The 22,972-nt window shown below is 41.8% G+C and overlaps 1 protein-coding gene across 3 annotated transcripts in view; it reads left to right on the forward strand.

Moving 5' to 3' along the window:
• The window catches only part of plekhm2 (pleckstrin homology domain containing, family M (with RUN domain) member 2), a 65,477-nt gene that overhangs the window by 3,212 nt on the left and 39,293 nt on the right, over positions 1-22,972 (forward strand). For all 3 annotated transcript variants that reach the window (XM_048561176.2, XM_048561177.2, XM_048561178.2), the window contains exons 2-5: positions 16,965-17,071; positions 19,538-19,647; positions 19,993-20,092; positions 21,593-21,680. In XM_048561176.2, the coding sequence (XP_048417133.1) occupies positions 16,965-17,071; positions 19,538-19,647; positions 19,993-20,092; positions 21,593-21,680 (405 nt within the window). The remainder of the gene's footprint in view (positions 1-16,964; positions 17,072-19,537; positions 19,648-19,992; positions 20,093-21,592; positions 21,681-22,972) is intronic.

Below are 22,972 nucleotides of genomic sequence, written 5' to 3' on the forward strand. Positions count from 1 at the left end.
AATGGCTCCACCAGTGCATCCCCCATTCAGTCCCCAGTGTCAAGCAGGGCTACATCATCGTTCAACACTGTTCTCGATCTCCTTCGTTGCAGTGCTTCACCTCACGGCTGACAAGCTCCCCACTGGAGTGGAGCTAACTCTCAGAGCCAGCAGGAAATTGTTCAATCTCTAACACCTTCAAGCCAAACCTAAAGTCACCCCAACCACTCATCGAGCTGCAGTATGCAAATTAACGCCTGCGTATGTGCAATCTGAGGATGTGCTCCAGACCATCATCAGCACCTTTTGTGGAGGCATATGAGAGCATGAATCTCATTCTGTACATCCGCAACATGAAGGTCCTCTGCCAACCAGGCCTGGAATTGTGGAACGAATCCCCAATCATCAAGGCCCATGGGAAGGCCTTAAAACAACATTGGCCACTTCCAATACCTCCTATCGGCCAAAGCAGTTATTGTTGAAGAGATCCAGCACCACCTCCAGTCTGCTAGCGCAGTCTTTGGCTGCCTGAGGGAAAGGGTACTGGAGGACAACAACATCAGATACAACATCAAGATGCTGGTTTACAGAGCTCTGGTGGTTTCCGGCCTCCCATATGGCTCTGAGACATGGACTGTCTACAGCAGACACCTCAGGGCACTGGAGCTGTACCACCAATGCTGTTTGCGCAAGATCCTGCAAATCTGCTGGGGAAGAAAGACGCACCAATACCAGCGTCCTCAATCAGGCCAACATCCCCAACATCGAGGCACTGGTCGTGATGGACTGGGCACATCGCCTGTGTGACCAACACGAGATTCCCCAGCTTCAAAATGGCAGATGAACCCCATGTGGATAGAGGAAGCTCTTCAATGATACCCTCAAGGCCTACCTGGTGAAGTGCAGCATTCCCAGAGACACCTGGGAATTACTGGCACAAGACCATCCAGTGTGGAAGAGCAATGACCGGAAAGGCGTCAAGTTCCTCAAGGCTTACTATGGGCTGGGAGAAAGCAGAAGCCAGACGATAAAAAGAGTAAGGAGTGCACTGCCACACCAACATTCCACCCACCTTTTCCCACAACCACCCGCTGCCCCAAGTGTTTAAAAAAAGAACCTGCAAAAGCTGCATCAGTCTGTACAGCAACCTACAGACTTGCCCTGAGAGTGGAAGAGAGTTATCCTTGTCTGTAAGGGATAGCCAGTAATGTTGGTATTTATTAAATTTTTTAAAAATTAATAATGGAGTTGGGTACAGTTAACAAATTTAAAAGATATCTGGATGGCTGCATGATAGGAAAGTTTTAGAGGGGTATGGTCCAAATGCAGTCACATGGGACTTGATCAGTTTAACATATCCTGTCAGCACAGATGAGTTGGACTGAAGGGTCTGTTTCCGTGCTGTATGACTCTAACAGATACTTCACGTGTTTATGCAATGTGGAACAGATCGGGAATAAATTTCCATTTAGCGTACCACAAGATAGTCCCAGATCATTTGGTTAGATCCAACACTGCTTGATCAAGCCCTTCCGACTGTGGCATTTTTAAATGATAATCAGTTTATATGGTTCCTTTTAAATGTACTTTATTCTTGGATTTGGTTGGTCTCTGAGATGAAAATTGCTACATTTTGTTTTAGAGATGCTTGCCATCCAATAGATATTTGATTCTTCTAGTTTAAAAATACTGCAACTCTTAGCTTTGCTTACTGCCTAAGTAAAATCTACAGTGTGATGTCTAAATGTCATTGGCCTCCGGAGCTTCCATTTCAGCCCTACATTGACTATACCCCTCCTCATGGTCATACTTAAAAACAGCATTGCTGCCCATTGTTCACCCCTTCTACCAGTGGATGTGGGTAAATTTATTATGATCTACACAAACCAGCGAGGTCCTGGGTTCATTTTCTGGCCTATGCTTTGCAAGGCAGTTGTCCTTGGAAGGTGGTGAAGTCTAAGTTTTGAGCCATGTTGCTGTATATTTTTCCACTAACAATCCTACAGAGGACCCCTTGTATAATTACACATTGGAAATTGCAGACCCAGAAATGTTCAAGTAGAGCATTAACGTAGATTTGTTTTTAAAAGCAACCTGTTCTTTGATGTCATTACACACTTCTGAAGCAGGTCGGACTTGAACCTGGGCCTTCTGGTTCAAAGGTAGGGTGCTACGTCTATGGCATGAGTCATCTAAATTAACCACCACTACTAACACACTGATTACTGAGCCTGTACTTTATTTTAATCAGCCTGTTTAGAGTTGTTCTGACACATCTCTAGGGCAGCAGGGACTTAAACCCAAGTCACATGGCTCAGAGTTAGGGTACCCATCAAGGTATTTAATCAGCCTGTCAGCAGATTAAATTATACATGCTTAGAACAGGTGAGACTCGTACCTGGCCTCCTAGCCCAAAGGTATGAATCTTACCTCTGTGCCACAACAGCCCTATCAATAGAACACAGAAGAATTTGGAACAGCTGCTGCGGACTAATTGCTCAGTTTAATAAGATTCAGTCTTTACAGCAATGTGGTAAGAAGCCATTCTATTTATAAAAGTTAAATACCATTCTTTGAGAGGGAGAAGTTTCTGTGCCTTAACAGTTTGAGAGGTCACCCATCTATCAGCAAATGCGTGCAGGGGGTAAACAGTGTTAGTGAACTGCTCTCTAAAATAGCAAATGGTGGTATAAGCTAACCTGATTTTTCTACAGAGGAAACCTATTGCTAGTGTGACACTTGCCAATTCCCCAGCCCTATCCAGGGTACTACTTTAATCAATAGATTAAATTTCCCAGGCTGAGAGGAGCTGACTATGTTGTTGAATTATATATCTGAGTGAATTCCATTGCTAAGTAATGTGTGTGTAATTTGTCAACTGGAGTGTTGAGAATCGTATAATACTTCTGTTTAAAAGAATGTAACCACTACTCCTCATTGGCAACACTGCAGGGCATCTAGTAAAAATAACTGGAAAAAGTATAGCAAACATGATTTGAATGACATTTGACTAAAGGAAACTTGTTCCCAACTTGTGTGCATAAAGCATTTTAAATGTGGTTAATTGGTAAAGGTTGAATAACCATAGCAGTGTAGTGACAGGAAGAAATGTGGAATTCATTGAAGATTGGTTTGCAGAGTGGCAAGATGAGAGTAGGCATTCAAGGTACTTGGAGGACGTGGATCCTCTATCAGTTAGGCAACTAGATACAGTAGCACTCATTACTGCACATTCAGTAATTGTTTTATACGGATTGAAAGGCACATTCTTAAATATTTTTAACTGGGTAAGTAACCAAAGAAGCAAATGGTAAATGGGCATCAAATATATTTCTCCATCTAAACAATCCAAACTAGTCCCACTCTTCTTGTTTATTCTCCATCCCTTTCTGTTTGGGGTGATCATTGCATTAGTGCTCATTAGGCTTGCCTGATCCATACTCGGATTGAAATTACTCATGAGAGCTGAATTACCTAATCTTCTGATTAATACCATGCCCCACATCACCAGCTCTATTTGGTGGTTTATAACCAACTCCTACCAACGTTAGCTTTTTCTGTTTCTCATATCACATCTTTTGTGTAACTAAACATTCGAGGCCAACAGGACTGTTCTCAAACAAAATTTGATATGAGCCACAGAAGGAGATATTACGGCAATGACCAAAAACTTACCACTAAGTTTTAAAGAACATCTTAAAGGAGGGGAGAGAAGTAGAGAGAGAAAATCAGATGTACAGCAGAGAAACAGACCCTTCAGTCTAACTTGTCCACGCCAACCAGATATCCTATATTAATCTCATACCATTTGCAAGCAATTGGCCTGTATCCCTCTAAACCTTTCCTATTCTTATACTCATACTCATCCTGATCCCTTTTAAATGTTATGATTTTACCAGTCTCCTCCACTTTCTCTGGCACTTCATTCTATATGTGCACCACCATCTGCATGAAAATGTTGCCCCTAAGATCCCTTTTAAATCTTCCACCTCTCAACTTAAACCTCTGCCCTCTAGCTTTGGACTTGCCTAACCTGGGGAAAAGACCTTGACTATTCATCCTATCTGTGCCCCTCATGATTTTATAAACTTCTATAAGATCACTCCTCAGTCTCTAATGCTGCAGGGAAAATAGCCCCAACCTACTCAGCCTTTCCTATTAACTCAAGCTGTCCAACCCTGGCAATACACTTGTAAATCGTTTCTTCACCCTTTCAAATTTATCAACATACTTCCTACAGTAGGGAGGCCAGGGCTGAATGCAGTAATCCAAAAGTGGCCTAACCCAGTCCTGTACAGCCGCAACATAACATCCCAACTCCTATACGTAATGCACTGACCGATAAAGGCAAGTGTACTAAACGCCACTTTCACTACTCCATTACCTGTGACTCCACAGATTTAGGGAGGGAATTTGGGAGCTAAAACATGGCTACCAGCAGTTAAGTAATTAAAATTAGGAATGCCTTAGAAATCTTGTGGCAGCAAGAGGATTAATGAGCATGTGTGAAGGCAAAATGGGTGCTGTATTGCTGGTAAAGTGTAGTAATAGGTTGAGTTGAGACCATAGTGCATTTGACAACTGGGATGAAGATTTTAAAATCAAGGCATTGCTCAGGTAGACTCCTATGTAGATCATTGAGGAAAGAATAAAAAGAAAGTTCTGTGAAAATGTGGAAGGTAGTGATTAACTGCCAAAAGGGTGATAATGGGTCACACAGACACAAAAGGTGAGCCTAAGGTTGTAAATTATAACTGCAGAATCTTTTATCAGCACATGCTATCAGAATAAAATGGGAGCAGCGGTTATAATTCACTAGTGTTAAGTTCAGACTCTGTAAAGTGCCTAACTAAAGATGACGTGTTGTTCCTCAAGCTTCTGTTGAGCTTCATTGCAAACTGTGTAGTAGGCTGAGGTCAGAGTGGAAGAGAGAATTAAAATGATCAGCAACCCAGACCTTTGGATCTTGCCTGCAGACTGAACAAATGTGCTTGCCAAAATAATTATCCAGTTTCCTTTTGATCTTCCCAAAGTCGAGGAGACTGTGTTGTAAGAAGCAAGTATGGTCTACTGAACAAAAGGATATAGAAGTAAATTGCTGTTTAAATGGAAAAAGTCTTTGGGGTTTTGGACAGTGAGAAGGTCAAGTATTGAGTCTCTTACACCTTGTATGGGAAGATATGGGGTTATTGGGTGATTGAAGAGTGAACCAGTGTTTGTTCTCCGTTTTTGCTGCATGTTCTACTGTATTTCTAGCATTTTTTTTAAATTTCAGATTGCCAGAATTGGTTAATATTAGTGGAAATAAGTCCTTTTGTATTTGGTACCTGGACAGGACTTGTAGTGAAGTGCCCCTGGTCACTCAAAATGTCTACAAAATCTCAACAGTGTTTTTCTTTTGTTATCCCTTTTGCAAAGTTAATTAGTTCTTGCAAACTTATACCCATCCTTTTGACATCAAAAAAAAGTTGCAATCACTGGGAAGCTAAAATAGAATGAATACATGTTGGAAGTGTCAGAATTAAAAATCTATTCTGGCATTTGAATTGAACTGAATTAGGTTTATTGTCAGGTCAGTTCAGGCAGCATCAGAGGATCAGGAGAGTTGACGTTTTCTGCCTGGATCCTGATGAAGGGTCGAAGCCTGAAGCGTCAACTCTCCTGCTCCTCTGCTACCTGATCTCCTGTGTTCCTCTAGCTCCACACTGCATCGACCCTGACTCCTGCATCTGCAGTTCTTGCTATCTCCGTAGGTTAATTGTCACATGTACTCACATGAGAACATTGAAAAGTTTTACAAGTCACCACTTATGGTGCCATTGTAGTTGAGATATCTGGGTATAGAATCTTTAGGTTCTAGCAGACAAATAAAAAAACAAAGTCTTAAAAAGTTAAACATTACAGGCCTCCTTACTAAAAAGTGGAAAAATAAAGAAACAGTGTGAATCTTTATTTTTAAGAGTAGTTTACATGTGTATTCTGCCTTTAATTACTTTCAATCTGATTAGATCTATCTGTTTGATTAATGTCCCCAACAAAAACATCATTTTGACATTACTTTTCCTTTACAAAATAATATATTTCATTCTATGTAAAGCTCTCTGGAACTTCCTAAGGTTGGAAAAAGCATAGGCTTTTTGTTTCACTTGCTCATGCCCTCCTTGTGAATTATCAGCAGATAACACAGGTAGGAATGATAGCTTTTCATTCCAGCTGGCCTGAAGCCACACTACTGTGTTCTATTTTACACGGCCGAACACAAAGTCAATGCAACTTTTTGTCACTGATGGATTCCTACCCCTTACAGCTGAGAATTTGTTCTTTCCCAATATGTCAACCTCCTATAAAACTGTATCACAGATAATGGGAACTGCAGATGCTGGAGAATTTGAGAAGACAAAGTGTGGATCTGGATGAACACAGCAGGCCAAGCAGCATCTTAGGATCTTGGACTCTAGGCACGAAATGTCAGCTTTTGTGTTCCTAAGATGATCATTGGCCTGCTGTGTTCATCCAGCTCCACACTTTGTTGTCTCCTATAAAACTGAGCTGTTTCTGGTCAATGTACAAAACAGTATTGTTTCAAATTTTGTTCACATACTGTAATTTTATTCCTGTTTGGCTTCACGAGTGTTGCTTGTTGGGTTGTGGTTAAAGGAAAGTTTGTAATTGAGCATGTTAGCAGTCTTTGAAGCGTCAGCAGTCTTTCCTTATGTTGCCTAGCTATCCAACCTAAGTTCAGAGCTGAGATCAGCAGCTTTATTGCTGGGGAAGAATGAAGTGCCCTTCACAATGTTGCTCATTTTTCTGGCATAGCAGTTTTATTCTCAGAAGCACTGTCACATAACCTTGTTGAGTGCAGACAGCATGCCTGTTTTAAGGATGCAGACAGGGTAGAGAGTGTAGAATGTTACTGTTTTGAGACAATTCACCATGAGAATAAAACCATTTTTATTTGATATTGAGTCACCAGTCAAACAATAAATATAAGAATCATAAGGCTCTGGCTAGAAGCTTAGCCTCCTTGTAGTTTCAGAAAGCCAAACCTGATTCCATTTCTACACTTAGCACTTCAAATTGCATTGCCATACTCTTGTGGATGTTCCTGGGCTGGATTTTGTAGTCCTGAAGGTGGCAGTACTCTCCTTGAATTGGAGATGTCTACAGACTGTACTGCTTGTAGAATGCATTGTGACATTCATGAGGACCTTGGTTACTAAATAGTTCCATCCTAATTATTGATGAAATCATGATAGTTTAAACCATCTGATCGTACTGCAAAAGTCAGATCTTTGCTTGTGATTAGATTAGATTAGATTCCCTACAGTGTGGATACAGGCCCTTCGGCCCAACAAGTCCACACCGCCCCTTGAAGCATCCCATCCAGACCCATCCTCCATAACCCACACACCCCTGAACACTATGGGCAATTTAGCATGGCCAGTTCACCTAACCTGCACATCTTTGGACTGTGGGAGGAAACCGGAGCACCCGGAGGAAACCCACGCAGACAGGGGGAAAATGTGCAAACTCTACACAGGCAGTTGCCCGAGGCGGGAATCGTTCCCCGGCGCTGTGAGGCTGCAGTGCTAACCACTCAGCCACCGTGCCGCCCATAATTATCCAGACATTAATTTTAAAAATGTATATATTAACATGGCTAGGATGCTTTACAGTATAATGGTGATAGTCATTTTGAGTTTTGCTTGATGTTTGGTCATTGTAGTAACAGATGTAACAAGTCCCGAGAATTCATCTCTGCACTGCATTGGGAAAGAGGTCTGACAACAACCTGGTGTGAATTCAGATTTCTACTATTCCTGACTTTGATCATGTATCAGATCTGTTATCATTTCAAATAGAAACATGTAAGAAGGTGAAATGCATAAAATTGCATTGAGGGAAGTTTCAGTCTCTTTGCCGTGAGTTTGCCTGTGTTGTGAGAGATGGAGAAACCGATGAGATAGTGAGATTTCTTAAGTTTACCAAACTAGTGGTTTTCATTGTGTAAATATCACATGATTGTCAGCATTTTGGAAGAGGCAGTGAGTCAGAACTTTTCTCTATGCTTGACAGATATTGTGAGTCACATACATTTGTCGCTCATTATTGCACAGAAATATGGAAAATACTGCTTAGGGTAGAATTCATGTGACAAATAAAGTTGATTGGAATCTGAGTTCAATAATTTTAGGGCCTAAACTCTCCCATGTCCCAACCCCACCCCACTCTCTCACACCAGGCCTTATTACCACATAGCCTGCCACTACACACCCCCTCTTGTTAGTCACTAACAGTCCCCCTTAACAACTGTTCACCCTCCCAGCCTGATCGTTAGCAGCTCCTCCATCTGCCCAACTGTCTTCCTCGCTCTTTGGGCTCTATCCTATTGTTTACCCCCTACCCCACCCACTGACCTATTTTCTGCATATAAACTGACGTTGTCCCAGCCACTATCAGTTCTGAGGAAGGGTCACCCGTAACGTTAACTCTGTTTTCTCCTCCACAGATGCTGCCGGAACTACTGAGCTTTGCCAGCAGTTTTTTTGTTCCTGATTAGAATCTGCAATGGCTTTCATCAGAAAATTGCTAGATTAAGTGAGATGCTCCTCTCTAAATGTAAGAAAGAGAAAAGATCAAGTCTGATTTAATTTGCTTGTTTTTTTTAAAAGAAACAGGAAAGAAATACAAAACAGTTTAAACAGCCTCTGATGGCCATGAACAAAAAGTGTAAAGCTCATTGGGAACTGTCAAAGGAACGTACCAAAACTAAGATTAAAATGTAATTTCTAGGTGTCATTTGCTATCTTAAAAAATGAAAGTGTGGCACAGGGTTGATGGGGCAACCATGGCTGACTAGGAAAGTCAGGGATAGTAGAGAAGCAAAAGAGAAAACATATAATGTGGCGAAGGGCAGTGAAAAGCCAGAGGATTGAGAGGCTTACGAAGTCTAACAGAGGGCAACAGAAAAAAGAAATAAGGAGGGAGAAGATAGGTGAGGAGGGTAAGCTAGCCTGTAATATAAAAGAGGACTATAAGAGTTTCTTTAGACATATAAATGACAAAAGAGAGGCAAAAGCGGTCATTGGACAGTTGGAAAATGACACTGAAGAAATGGTAGTGGGGAGCAAGGAAATGGCTGAGGAACTGAATGATTACTTAGCATCAATCTTCACAGTGGAAGGCACGAGTAATATCCCAAAAATTGGAGTCGGGGGCTGAGCTGAGTATGGTGGCCATCACCAAGGAGAAGGTGCTAGAAAAACTGAATGGCCTGAAGGTGGACAAATCACCAGGACAAGATGGACTACACCCCTGAGTTCTTAAGAGATAGCCAAAGAAATAGTGGAGGCATTAGTGGTGATCTTGCAGGAATTGCGAGAGTCAGGGAGGGTCCCAGCAGACTAGAAAATCACTAAAGTGACACCCCTGTCTAAAAAGGGAATAAGGCAAAAGACTGAAAATTACAGGCCAATTAGCCTAAACCCGGCCACGGATAAGATTTTAGAGTCCATCGTGAAGGATGAGATTTTGGAATGCTTGGAAGCGCATGGTAGAATGGGACAAAGTCAGCATGGCTTTATCAAGGGGAGGGTCATGCTTGACAAATCTGTTAGAATTCTTTGAGGAAGTAACAAGCAGATTAGACCAAGGCGAGCCAATGGATGTTACTTACCTGGACTTCAAGAAGGTCTTTAATAAGGTGCCGCAGAGGAAGCTGCTGTGTAAGATAAGGGCCCATGGTGTTAGACACAAGATGATAGCATGAATAGAAATAAGAGATAACACGGTGTGAAGCTGGATTAACACAGCAGGCCAAGCAGCATCAGAGGAGCAGGAAAGTTGACGTTTCGGGTCGGGACCCTTCTTCAGAAAATTGGTTTTCTGGCAGAAAGCAGAGAGTGGGGTTGAAAGGGTCTTTCTTGAGATGGCAGCTGGTGACAAGCAGTGTGTTCCACAAGGATCAGTGTTGCAACCACAGCTTTTCACTTTATACATTAATAATCTAGATGAAGGAACTGAGGGCGTTCTGGCTAAGTTTGTAGACAATGCAAAGATAGGTAGAGGAACAGTACTCCCTCAAGAAGGGTTTGGACATTAGGCAACGAAGTGGTAGATGGAGTTCAATATGGGAAAGTGTGAGGTCGTGCACTTTGGTAAGAAGAATAGAAGCATGGACTGTTTTCTAAACGGGGAGAAAATTTAGAAGTGAGAAGTGCAAAGAGACTTGGGAATGCTAGTCCAGGATATTCTGAAGGTGAACTTGCAGGTTGAGTCAGTAGTTAGGAAGGCAAATGCAACTTTGGCACGTATTTTGAGAGGACTTGAATATAAAAGCAGGGATGTACTTCTGAGGCTCAATAAGGCTCTTATTAGGCCACATTTGGAGTATACCATGAGCAGTTTTGGGCCCCATATCTCAGGAAGAATGTACTGGCCCTCGAACGGGTTCAGAAGAGCTTCATGAGAATGGCCCTAGGAATGAAAAACTTAACATATGAGGAATGTTTGAGGACTCTGGGTCTATATTCGATGGAGTTTAGAAGGATGAGAGAGGATCTAATTGAAACTTACAGAATACTTAGTGGTCTGGACAGAGTGGATGTTGGAAAGATCTTTACATTGGTAGGAGAGACTAGGACCCGAGGGCACGGCCTGAGAGTAAAGGGAAGACCTTTTAGAACTGAGATAAGGAGAAACTTCTTCAGCCAGAGGATGGTGAATTGATGGAATTCACTGCCACAGAAGGCTATGGAGGCCAAGTCATTGAATACGTTTAAGACGGAGATAGATTCTTGATTGCCAAGGGGATCAAGGGTTGTGGGAAGAAAGTGGGAGAACAGGGTTGAGAAACTTATCAGCTGTGATTGAATGATGGAGCAGACTCAATGGGCTGAGTGGCGTAACTTCTGTTCCTGAGTCTTATGGTTGTCCTGATAAATGATGGAGTTGCTGACTAATTTGAACAATCAATCTTTCTCAGTTAGTCCAGTGATTCTGAAATGGGATTACCTCACTATTTTGGCTCGGTGTTGACTTTTACCCTGTAATATCAAACACACTGTTGCTTGTGGTATACTTTATTGCTGAAGACCAGATCAGTTACATTTTTAATCAGTAACACTTTGCATTTCTTAAATTAAATTTTGTCTGCCACCGATCTCTCTGATTTCAAATCATACTCAGTAATGTGAGCAATAGGAAAGAAACTCCAAATTTATTGTTGCTGTATAGGCTCTCTGGCCGTTAGTTCCATTTCTCAATCAACAACTCAGATGTTTCAGCTAGATAAACCTCTTCCTGAGGAAGAATCTCAAAATAACCCAAGATGGAATTTGGTTCATTTAGAGATGGTGGTTTTCCACCTTTCAAGGAGTTATTAATTGTCTAATGCTTATCAGGAATGGATTTGTTCAACTTCCACTCCTCGTAATTCTGAGTACCTCTAATGCTAAGTCCTCAGAGAACCTGCTGTTCCACCTGGAGAGATTAGAAAGTATAGCTGAAAAATGCAATTTAATCCGCCACTAATATTCAGTTGCTTGCTAATTATAATGGACACAATTAACCACCTCAATGCGTAAAACAAAGAACTGTGGATGCTGGAATTATGAAACAAAAACAAATTGCAGGCAAAACTCAGCGGGTCTGGGAAGAAAGGGTTAACATTTCGAGACCAATAACTTTTCATCAGAACCCATAGCAGCCGGGAACAGCTGATATTTATGCAGAAGGTGAGTTTGGGAATGGTAAGCAGATGGGTGGACATGGAGCCCAGAGAGAGAGAGATGAAAGGGCTAGTGGAGGGTAAACTGTGATGAAAGCAAACTATATAATGTGATAATGGGAATGGATGAAAATGGATTGGCTATGCTCAAAAGATGACACAGCAATTTACCTGTATTTTATTCAACCTAATCTACTGTATTTGCTGTTCAAAGTGTGGACTGTTCTACACTGGGGAGATGAAATGCAGACTAGGTGACCACTTTTCGGAGCACTTTTTTTTTCAGTTCTGTCCATAAGTGACCCCAGAGCTTCTAGTCACCCAGCATCCTCACAATGTATTCAGCATAAATACCAGGAGTTTCTAACCGCTATCAGTTCTCATGAAAAGCTACCAGGCTCAAAGTGTTAACTTTGTTTTCTCCCACAGATGCTGCCAGACCTACTGAATTTTTCCAGTAATTTCTGTCCTCTGCACATAATGAGGTGGCTGTGAATAATACAAATCTGGAAGTGCCGTGTATTGCATTGAATATTATAAGAGTTTGATTTATAAGAACTTTGCCAAACAACATTGAATTCAGCTTGTTTTACAATGAATGTGTAAGACAGCGAATAATTGCTTTGTAAGATCAATTGTGGAGTTCGTTGTCTCTTGTGGTACGTAGATAATAAGGTTTTTGGAGTAGCTCTTTAGCTCGGGTTGAGGTTGTTTGGCTCGCTGAACTGGTTTGATGTTTTACAGACATTTTGTTACCATGCTTGGTAACATCTGCAGTGCAGCCTCCGATGAAGTGTCAATGTGTTTTTCTGCTTGGTTTTTAAACTCTGGGGTCCTTTGAGATGGATTGCCTCACTTCTGGTTTTCCTTCGTAGTGGAGTAAGTATGGGGTCGGGTTCCATGCGTTTATTGCACTGAGGATGTTACCCAGTGCGGTAACGAAATGTCTGCAAAATGACAAACCAGCTGGGTGAGCCAACCAATCTCAGCAGTACATAAATACAGTACTAGGTACCAAAATTATGATAGTGTCACCCGAACAGCTCTTTTTTTTAACTAAAGTCCTGGAGGCCTCTAGCCATTTGAACTAGTGCCAAGTTGTCACTGACAGTACGTTGTCCGCCATATGGAGAAAATTAATAAGTGCATGACTGTCTGCAACATAATACATACTGTCTTGCTTTTACAGTAACAGTTTGGTTGAGGGCAAGGAAGTAGCCCAAGCTGAGGATCTAGAGCCAGTAGAAAGACAATATTAATTTTTTTGTGAAGGTTCTGTACTCAAACTAGAAGCTTGATCCTCTTGGATTATCAATGTGATTACTGTATTTCTCTCTCTTCTGGTTAGCCATGGAGTCTGCTGTCCAGAAACTTATTTTTTGTACACTTCATTTTTTTGTTGACTTAAAACCATGTGGTGCATTTCAGTAACAGTGACTGTGAAACATTAGCTTATCATTTGTTTCAAAATAAATTTAGTTCATGAATGTCCTTTAGATGAGGATAGCGGCTTTCCTTCCCTAAGAGACTGCAGATTCACAGTGATTCGACTGATACTTATCTGCCCTCTGAATTGGCCCAGCAAGTCAAATTGACCACATGGACTCAGGATCTGAATCCCATCACTTGAGATGCAATGAGTTTAAAGGTTTACTGCTATATGATTCATTGGCCACTGACTTCTGTTGATGAAGGCAAAGATTTCCAAATTGTGTTATCCCAGAAGTCAGGTAGATTTGTTTCTTGGAGCTTATTGCTTGTGAGTGGTCGCATGAAATATGGGATTGTATCCGTAGGAATACAGCTTTTCTTGATAAAAGGCATGCATCTTTGTGCTATGATCATATATCTCATGCAGGTTTGGCATGTTGTGCTAATTAATTATGTAGATACAATTACAGTGGTCAGTTTGTAACAGCTATAGTGTACATGCGCTTGCCCTGCATTGCTAGTTCGTGGGCATGCTCAAAGTGTAATTTAGAGTCAACTTTGGGAGTGCATTTCTAAATATTAAACATAGAACATAACTGTGCCGATCTGTGAAACCAATGTGAAGCCCATCTAAACTACAGGATTCCATTATCATTCATATGTTTATCCAATGACCATTTAAATGCCCTTAAAGTTGGCGAGTCTCCTACTGTTGCAGGCAGGGCATTCCACGCCCTTACTACTGAGTAAAAAACCTACTTCTGACATCTGTCCTATATTTATCACCCCTCAATTTAAAGCTATGTCACCTCGTGCTAGCCATCTCCATCCGAGGAAAATGGCTTTCACTGTCTTCCCTATCTAATATCTAATCCTCTGATCATCTTGTATGTCTCTATTAAGTCGCCTCTTAACATTTTTCTCTCTAACGAAAACAGCCTCAAGTCCCCCAGCATTTCCTCATAAGACCTTCCCTCCAGACCAGGCAGCATACTGATAAATCTCCCCTGCACCCTTTCCAAAGCTTCCACATTCTTCCTGTAATGTGGCAACCATAACTGTATGCAATACTCCAATTGCGGCCGCACCAGGGTTTTATACAGCTGCAACAGGACCTCGTGGCTCCGAAACTCAATCCCTCTACCAATGAAACCTAACACACCATATGCCTTCTTAGCAATCCTATCAACCTGGGTTGCAACTTTCAGGGATCTATGTACACGAACACAAAGATTTCTCTGCTCGTCCACTCTACTAAAAATCTTACCATTAGCCCAGTACTCTGTATTCCTGTTACTCCTTCCAAAATGAATCACCTCACACTTTTCCACATTGAACTCCATTTGCCACCTCTCAGCCCAGCTATGCAGCTTATCTATGCCCTTCTGTAACCTGCAACATTCTTCCGCACTATCCACAACTCTATGGACTTTAGTGTCATCCGCAAATTTACTAATCCATCCTTCTATACCCTCATCTAGGTCATTTATAAAAATGACAAACAGTAGTGACCACAAAACAGATCCTTGTGGTTTACCACTAGTAACTGAGCTCCAGGATAAACATTTCCCATCAACCACCACCCTCTGTCTTTCTGCAGCTCGCCAATTTCTGATCCAAACCGCTAAATTACTCTCAATCCCAAGCCTGTATTTTCTATAATAGCCTACCGTGGACAACCTTATCAAATGCTTTAATGACATCCATACATACCACATCAATCGCTTTACCCTCATCCACCTGTTTGGTCACCTTCTCAAAGAACTCAGTAAGGTGTGTGAGGCACGATCTATCCTTCACAACCGTGTTGACTATCCCTAATCAAATTATTCCTTTCTAGATGATTATAAATCCTATCTCTTACAATCCTTTCCAACGCTTTCCCCACAGTCGAAGTAAGGCTCACTGGTCTGTAATTGCCAGGATTGTCCCTCCTCCCCATCTTGAACAAGGAGACAACATTTGCTGTCCTCCAGTCTTCTGGCACTATTCTTGAAGATAATGATGACATAAAGATCAAAGCCAAAGCCTCTGCAATCTCCTCCCTAGCTTCCCAAAGAATCCTAGGAGAAATCCCATCTGGCCCAGAGAACTTATCAATTTTCACACTTTCCAGAATTGCTAACACCTCTTCCTTATGAACCTCAATCCTGTCCAGTCTAATAGCCTGTATCTCAGTATTCTCCTCAACAACATTGTCTTTTTCCTGTGTGAATACTGACAAAAAATATTCATTTAGCGCCTCTCCTATCTCTTCGGACTCCATGCAGAACTTCCTACTACTGTCCTTGACTGGCCGTAATCTTAGTCTAGTCAATCGTTTATTCCTGACATAACAATAGAAATCTTTAGGGTTTTCCTTGATCCTACCTGCCAAAGACTTCTCATATCCCCTCCTGGCTCCTCTTAGCTCTCTCTTTAGGTCCTTCCTGGCTAACTTGTAACTCTCAAGCATCCTAACTGAGCCTTCATGCCACATCTTGACATAAGCCTCCTCCTTCCTCTTGAGATTCAACTTCTTTAGTAAGCCATGGTTCCCTCGCTTGGCCACTTCCTCCCTGCCTGACAGATACATACATACTTATCAAGGACACGCAGTAGCTGTTCCTTGAACGAGCTCCACATTTCAATTGTCCCCAGCCCCTGCAGTTTCCTTCCCCATCCTGTGCATCCTAAATCTTGCCTATTCGCCTCATAATTGCCTTTCTCCCAGCTATAACTCTTGCCCTGCGGTTTAGAACATAGAACAATACAGTGTAGAACAGGCCCTTCGACCCTCAATGTTATGCCGATCTGTGAACTAATCTAAGCCCCTCCCCCTATGCTATCCCATCATTATCCGTATGCTTATCCAAGGAATATACCTATCCCTTTCCATCGCTAAAGTAAACGTAACCGAATTGTGGTCACTGTCACCAAAGTGCTCACCTACCTCCAAATCTAACACCTGGCCTGGTTCATTACACAGTACCAAAACCAATGTGGCCTCGCCTCTTGTTGGCCTATCTATATACTGTGTCAGGAAACCCTCCTGCGCACATTGGACAAAAACTGACCCATCTAAAGTATTCAAACTATAGAGTTTCCAGTCAATGTTTAGAAAGTTGAAGTCCCACGTAACAACTACCCTGTTACTTTCGCTCCTACCCACAATCATCTTTGCAATCCTTTCCTCTACATCTCTGGAACTTTTCGGAGGCCCATAGAAAACTCCCAACAGGGTGACCTCTCCTTTTCTGTTTCTAACCTCAGCCCGTACTACCTCAGTAGACGAGTCCTCCTCAAATGTCCTTTCTGCCACCGTAATACTGTCCTTGACTAACAGTGCCACACCTACCCCTCTTTTAAGACAGTCCCTGATCTTACTGAAACATCTAAATCCCGGAACCTGCAACAACCATTCCTGCCCCTGCTCTATCCATGTCTCTGAAATGGCCACAACATTGAAGTCCCAGGTACCAACCCATGCTGCAAGTTCACCCACCGTATTCCAGATGGCCCTGGTGTTGAAGTAGACACGCTTCAAACCACCTTCCTGCCTGCCGATGCACTCCTGCGACCTTGAAACCTTATTCATGACCTCGCTACTCTCAACCTCCTGTACACTGGAGCTACAATTCAGGTTCCCATCCCCCTGCTGCATTAGTTTAAACCATCCAGAAGAGCATTAGCAAATTTAAGGCACTGCATTTAATGCCTATTTAAAATGCACTGTGCTGTTGGGTTGGATAGTTATCTAGTATTCAGTCGTCCTCAAAGGTGACTTTTCTGAGTGCTCACATCTGAGTCCGTATAAAGAGTGGTTGTTTTCTTCTCCCCACCCAAGATTCAGGGTTACTTCGCTGCCTGTGAGGAGGAGACACCAGCAATTCGCAACCATGACAAAGTGCTGCAGAGGCTGTGTGAACATCTGGACCATGCCCTGCTTTATGGGTAAGGAATAACCTAATTGCACCTAACATCCAATGAACTATCCTTTGAAATGTAGTCATTTGCTGTGTTAATGTTGTATTTTAAACTTCAAACTCTAATTTATCTCATTAAGGTCTGAGACGATTCTCAAGAGCAAGCCCTTACACACGATAAACTAGAATATGACTTGATATCTACTTTAAACATTAAACCTGAACCGATGTATGTACTGCAAAACTTGCACATGAAGTTTTGTCTACTGCCCAAGTAGTTGTCACATGTCACTTCGACATATTCTTTTTGTACATACTTTCTAGTCAACCTGTTCAGAGTTACGACACATCTCTGGAGCAGGTGGGACTTGAACCTAGGCTGCCTTCTCAGAGGTAGGTACACCAATATTACACTGCAAGGACCCAACCCAGGAGGGCATGTACTGATTTAGTGAAATTATGCTTCCCTTTTTGAATTGAATTCAATTGAATTCAATATAGCAATGGAAATTATATTAATCAATTGCATTTTTTTTCTTAAAAATTAAAGTGTTTCTTTTCTGCACATTTACAACTTTTGGCTGTGTGTCATTTTTAATATTCAGTCCCCCACACTTCAACCCCTAATTCTGCCTTTTTATTCAGTATTTTACTAATATGCAGCCATACAGTCCTTTTAGTTGTTGATAGCTTCACATTTAAGCACCTTTACAACCAGCAATCTGTCACTTGATGCTGAAATCAACACACAACTTTATCACAGTTGCAACAGCTATGTCAAAGTTGCATAAATGCGTGGAACAATAGAAAGACTAACTGCAAACAGGACACTGCCAATCTACCAAGCCTGTGTTCTTAGTCCAGTTCTGGACAGTGGTGAAATATGGACAACGTATGCTACACAAGAGAAAAGGCTAACTGTTTCTACCCTTGCTATCGTAGATGTATCCTTGATAGCTCTTGATAAGACAAGCCCACCAACTCAGAGGTCCTGGAGCGTGCTGATTCCATCACTATATCATCATTGCTAAGCCAACAGTATGTGCACTGGCTTACCACAATTAACAGGTGGATGACATCCCTATTCCCAAAATCCTTACTTGTGATGAAGTAGCCACAGGGTCAGGATCTCCTAAGCATTCATACCTTCGCTACATGGCCACTTATGAGCGAGACATGAAGATTGTGGGCATTGACACTGATAACTGGAAGGTAGTTGCTATCAGCTGTGATCTGTGAAGGCTGACAGTTGGAAAGACATTGGAGGATGTGAGAAGAAACCGCAAACTCAGTTGGCCAAAATGTGGGTGCAGAGAAAATCAGCTAGAAAGCCTTGCACCTTCTCAGCCTGCTGTCGTCTTCGACGGGAAATGCAGCAGAGATTACCGTGTCAGGTATCTTCCTGAGGCACACCAAGTGATGCTCATATAGTTGAAGCCGTCACCTTATGAAATGGAAGGCTGCCATCACCTTTGCTAAAGGGGCAGTATGTAACCTTGAACTTTAACATCTGTTTTCATTGGAGAAGCTTCAAGCACCTCCGTACTTCATCCAAACTAAATCCCCGTACAAGTCATATCCATCCTCTTTCTCCTGGGAGAGATTTTAAATGCAGGAACCATCTGAGTGAGTGCAACTTCAAAAAATACGCTATTTACTCCAAAAGAGCATTGTGAGATTGCCACCCAAGTTAACTTTGTATAAATTTAAGTAGGATTTAAATGGGAAGGAATATGAAACTTCTGAAAACATAATGATTTTAATTTAAAATGTCAAGTTAATTTTGCAGGAATGCAATGGTAGCAAGCAATAGTATTGAATACCTAATTTTGAAAAGAAATGATGACACTAATCAGTCTTAAGAAATACCGCTTTTTTTAAAGTCAGCTTGTGTTGGAGTACCAAAGCAATGTGTTAAGCTGCTTTTGAAATTTCTGTACTTGTCGATAATATCATTGACATGCCCACTATTAACTATATGAGCATCACTTGGTGTGCCTCAGGAAGATACCTGACACGGTAATCTCTGCTGCATTTCCCGTCGAAGACGACAGCAGGCTGAGAAGGTGCAAGGCTTTCTCGCTGATTTTCTCTGCACCCACATTTTGGCCAACTGAGTTTGCGGTTTCTTCTCACATCCTCCAATGTCTTTACAACTGTCAGCCTTCACAAATCACAGCTGATAGCAACTACCTTCCAGTTATCAGTGTCAATGCCCACAATCTTCAAGTCTCGCTCATAAGTGGCCATGTAGCAAAGGTATGAATGCTTAGGAGATCCTGACCCTGTGGCTACTTCATCACAAGTAAGGATTTTGGGGATAGGGATGTCATCCACCGTTTTTATTTGCAGTATTGATGTCAGATGTTCAGTTATTTCTGGTGCACAGTATGTTCTGGTTTCTGCACAGTACTGACCTCTGGATATTCTGATTGATGTATCACTTGTGTGTCTTAATTGTGTTGTTTGTTGTGATCTTAAATTCCCTGTTTAGTTTGCAGGACATTTCCTGTGGGTACTGGGTGTTGGTTGTCCATTTTACGCGGAGTGAAGCGGTGAAGCAGATTGACGTGCTGCAGCATGTTGCTACGAACCTCGGTCGCAGTAAGTTTCAAACTGCAGATAATCAACATCATGAATTTACATTTGTACCAGTTGGCTTAAGAATAAATTTAAATTGCTTACTTTTATTTTTTTCTTTCCTCTCCTGCTCTCGTTCAATATCCACCACCCAGTTTACATGTCAGACTTTTTCACCATCAGACCCATCACTGCCAAGTCTGATACTGTTGCCAAAGCAGGGCTAATGTAGTACCTTTTTATAATACAGGTCTTGGGTTGTGTTCAGAAGCAGGAAACCTGTTTTACACCCTGTTGCAGTGGTCCTGGTACTGTCTTGGCTGATTCCTTCTTGACTTATTTCACTCAACACTTCTTCCAACCTCTTAGGTCGGGCCTGGCTGTACCTTGCATTAAACGAGAATTCTCTGGAAAGCTACCTGAGGTTATTCTGGGAAAATCAAAACCTCCTTCATAAGTACTACTTCAAGTAAGTCCAACCTCATCTGAGCAATTAGAATTGTCAAAAGTAGCAACGTGCCAATTTAGAATTAATGATTGCTGTGCCACTAGCCTGTGGAATTACACTGGTAGGAAAGTGGCACATTCCGTTGAACGTACCATACGTGTAAGTATAAAAATCGACCTTTGCCTCCAACTTCCCCCAAATACAAGTGACCTATTTGCTGAGTATAAAGGTGAACCTGGGTGTTCACCATCTTTAACATCTAGGTACGTCATCTGCCTTTTGTGGGCATGACTTAAACTTTGTAACACAACCTGTATTATCTGCTTGACCCCTTACATTATAAGATAGTAGGTTAAACAACCGTTTATAGGATGAAATATGGAGCTGGCTACTAATCAAAATATAGCCTGTCGACGTTGTACAGGCGACAACTTCTGTGCTGAATATATACAAAAGCATAATTTTTGGGGCTAATAAAATGTTAGGCTGACTTTCACACATTGCGATCTACAGTAATCATTTGCAAGCAGGCTAAAAACAGTGCTGCAGTAACAAGCACTTGTCGGGTATAAGGATGTGGGAGAATGACTGGTAATGTTATCTAGCCGTAAATCATTATGCAAGACCCTTTTGCCTTTCTATAGATATATAGTGAAGCTTTGATATCAATGCAAGGGATATGATCTGCTGCCTAGTTAACTACAGCCAGCAATTTTAAATTGCAAGAAATGTCAAGACTTACATGAATAATGTCATCAGTACCCAGTGTGTAACACAAGGATGGACTGTCACCAAAAATGATTGATAAATGCAAGATCCAGACTGCAGGCTGGTGGTCATATAAAGTGATAGTGTGCGTAATGACAAGGCTTGTAGTCACCTATGGTGCAAGCCAGAGTTTATGGGACAATAAATTTGCTGTAATCTGACAACAGGAGCAGTAAGAGTATCGGTAGTGGAACCACTAAATAATTTGACGGGAAAGGGACAAGTAAATATGAAGATGTGCTCCCCAGTATCATAAGCCATTAGTTCCTCATCTCCACTCTCCACAGTCATTTTTAGGTCTGGCAAGATTATATAGCTTAGCTTTCAAAGAATGATGCTCACATCTGGAGAAATTATTCTGATGAGAATGAGAATTCCGTACATTTTTGCAGTTGGCTTAATATCTTAAACAGTTTACAACATAAAACCAAAAGAAAATAACAAGCCAAGATGGCCTCGTACATGTACACTGTCTCTCTTAAAATGTATTGATTCTACAGTGCCATGTCCTGTGAGTTTTGTGATCATTTTTATACAAATGGCAATGATTAAAGAAATTTAGGTTTTAGAAATGTATGAAGTTAAATCAACAATTTGCTCAGTCTCCTTTATCACTGGCACTGTCCATTGTATCTAAAATAATACGCAAACTAAAACACTGTGTTTGTAACGTAACAAAATTAAACACTTTTACAACCAGAGCCACGATCTTACATGTGATATCTTACTGTTGTGTTTCTCTTGAACCCTAAGGAATGCCCTAGTTTGCAGTCATGATCACCTGACTCTCTTCCTCACACTAGTGTCTGGCCTGGAGTTCATTCGATTTGAGCTGGAGTTGGTAAGGAATGTGCTGCCTTTAAATGATGTAGTGTAAATTTTTAAAATATGCGAAGGAATAGCACAAGACAGCAGTGAGCCTTAGTGACTAAAAGCATCTTTCTCACCATAAATATTGCAGGGCTGTAGAGAGGGTAGTCGGTTACTTGTTTAATGGATAGCTCTTTCAAGGAGGTCGTAAAGGCACATCGGGCTGAATTGACCCCTTCTGTGCTCTGATTGTATGAGTCAAAATGTGGAATAGTCATCTGTATGTCAATATCTGTTTGCATTAAGACCTTTGTAAGTGGAACTGGCTCCCAGTGTGGGAGGTCCATATGGCTGGCTGCAAAAGAAGTCACACTGCTGAGAATTTTTCTTTCTGCGCAGTTAAATTGCTAGCAAGTTTCTTCTCAGTCTGTGGCAGCCTCCACGATTCAGAATCAACAACCAACATCAATTGCATGTATCTTACACAATGTGAAAATAATTCTAAACCTGAGCTGTCAAACCAAGAGAACATTACACGTAAAGAATGAATAAACCTATAAGATAAATGAGTTATATTTATTTTGGAGTCTCTGATTTACTTTGTGACAGTGATAAAGAGATAAAGTTCACAATACCTTCACTCCCTTGAGATTAACAATATTAATAATAAAGCAAACTGTACACTCTTGTGAAAGATCCAGATCTAATGGAAGTGAAAGGCATTTCAGTCCATATTCTGAACAGCCTATAATACTGTGATCAGAGATAATGGGAACTGCAGATGCTCGAGAATCCAAGATAACAAAGTGTGAAGCTGGATGAACACAGCAGGCCAAGCAGCATCTCAGGAGCACAAAAGCTGACGTTTCGGGCCTAGACCCTTCATCAGAGAGGGGGATGGGGAGAGGGTTCTGAAATAAATAGGGAGCGAGGGGGAGGCAGACCGAAGATGGATAGAGGAGAAGATAGGTGGGGAGGGGATAGGTCAGTCCAGGGAGGATGGACAGGTCGAGGAGGCAGGGTGAGGTTAGTAGGTAGGAAATGGAGGAGTGGCTTGACGTGGGACGAGGGGATGGGTGAAAGGAAGAACAGGTTAGGGAGGCGGGGACGAGCTGGGCTGGTTTTGGGATGCAGTGAGGGAAGGGGAGATTTTGAAGCTTGTGAAGTCCACATTGATACCATTGGGCTGCAGGGTTCCCAAGCGGAATATGAGTTGCTGTTCCTGCAACCTTCGGGTGGCATCGTTGTGGCACTGCAGGAGGCCCATGATGGACATGTCGTCTGAGGAATGGGAGGGGGAGTTAAAATGGTTCGCGACTGGGA

Source organism: Stegostoma tigrinum, chromosome 28 (assembly GCF_030684315.1).
Source record: "Stegostoma tigrinum isolate sSteTig4 chromosome 28, sSteTig4.hap1, whole genome shotgun sequence".
NCBI classification, from domain to species: Eukaryota; Metazoa; Chordata; class Chondrichthyes; order Orectolobiformes; family Stegostomatidae; genus Stegostoma; species Stegostoma tigrinum.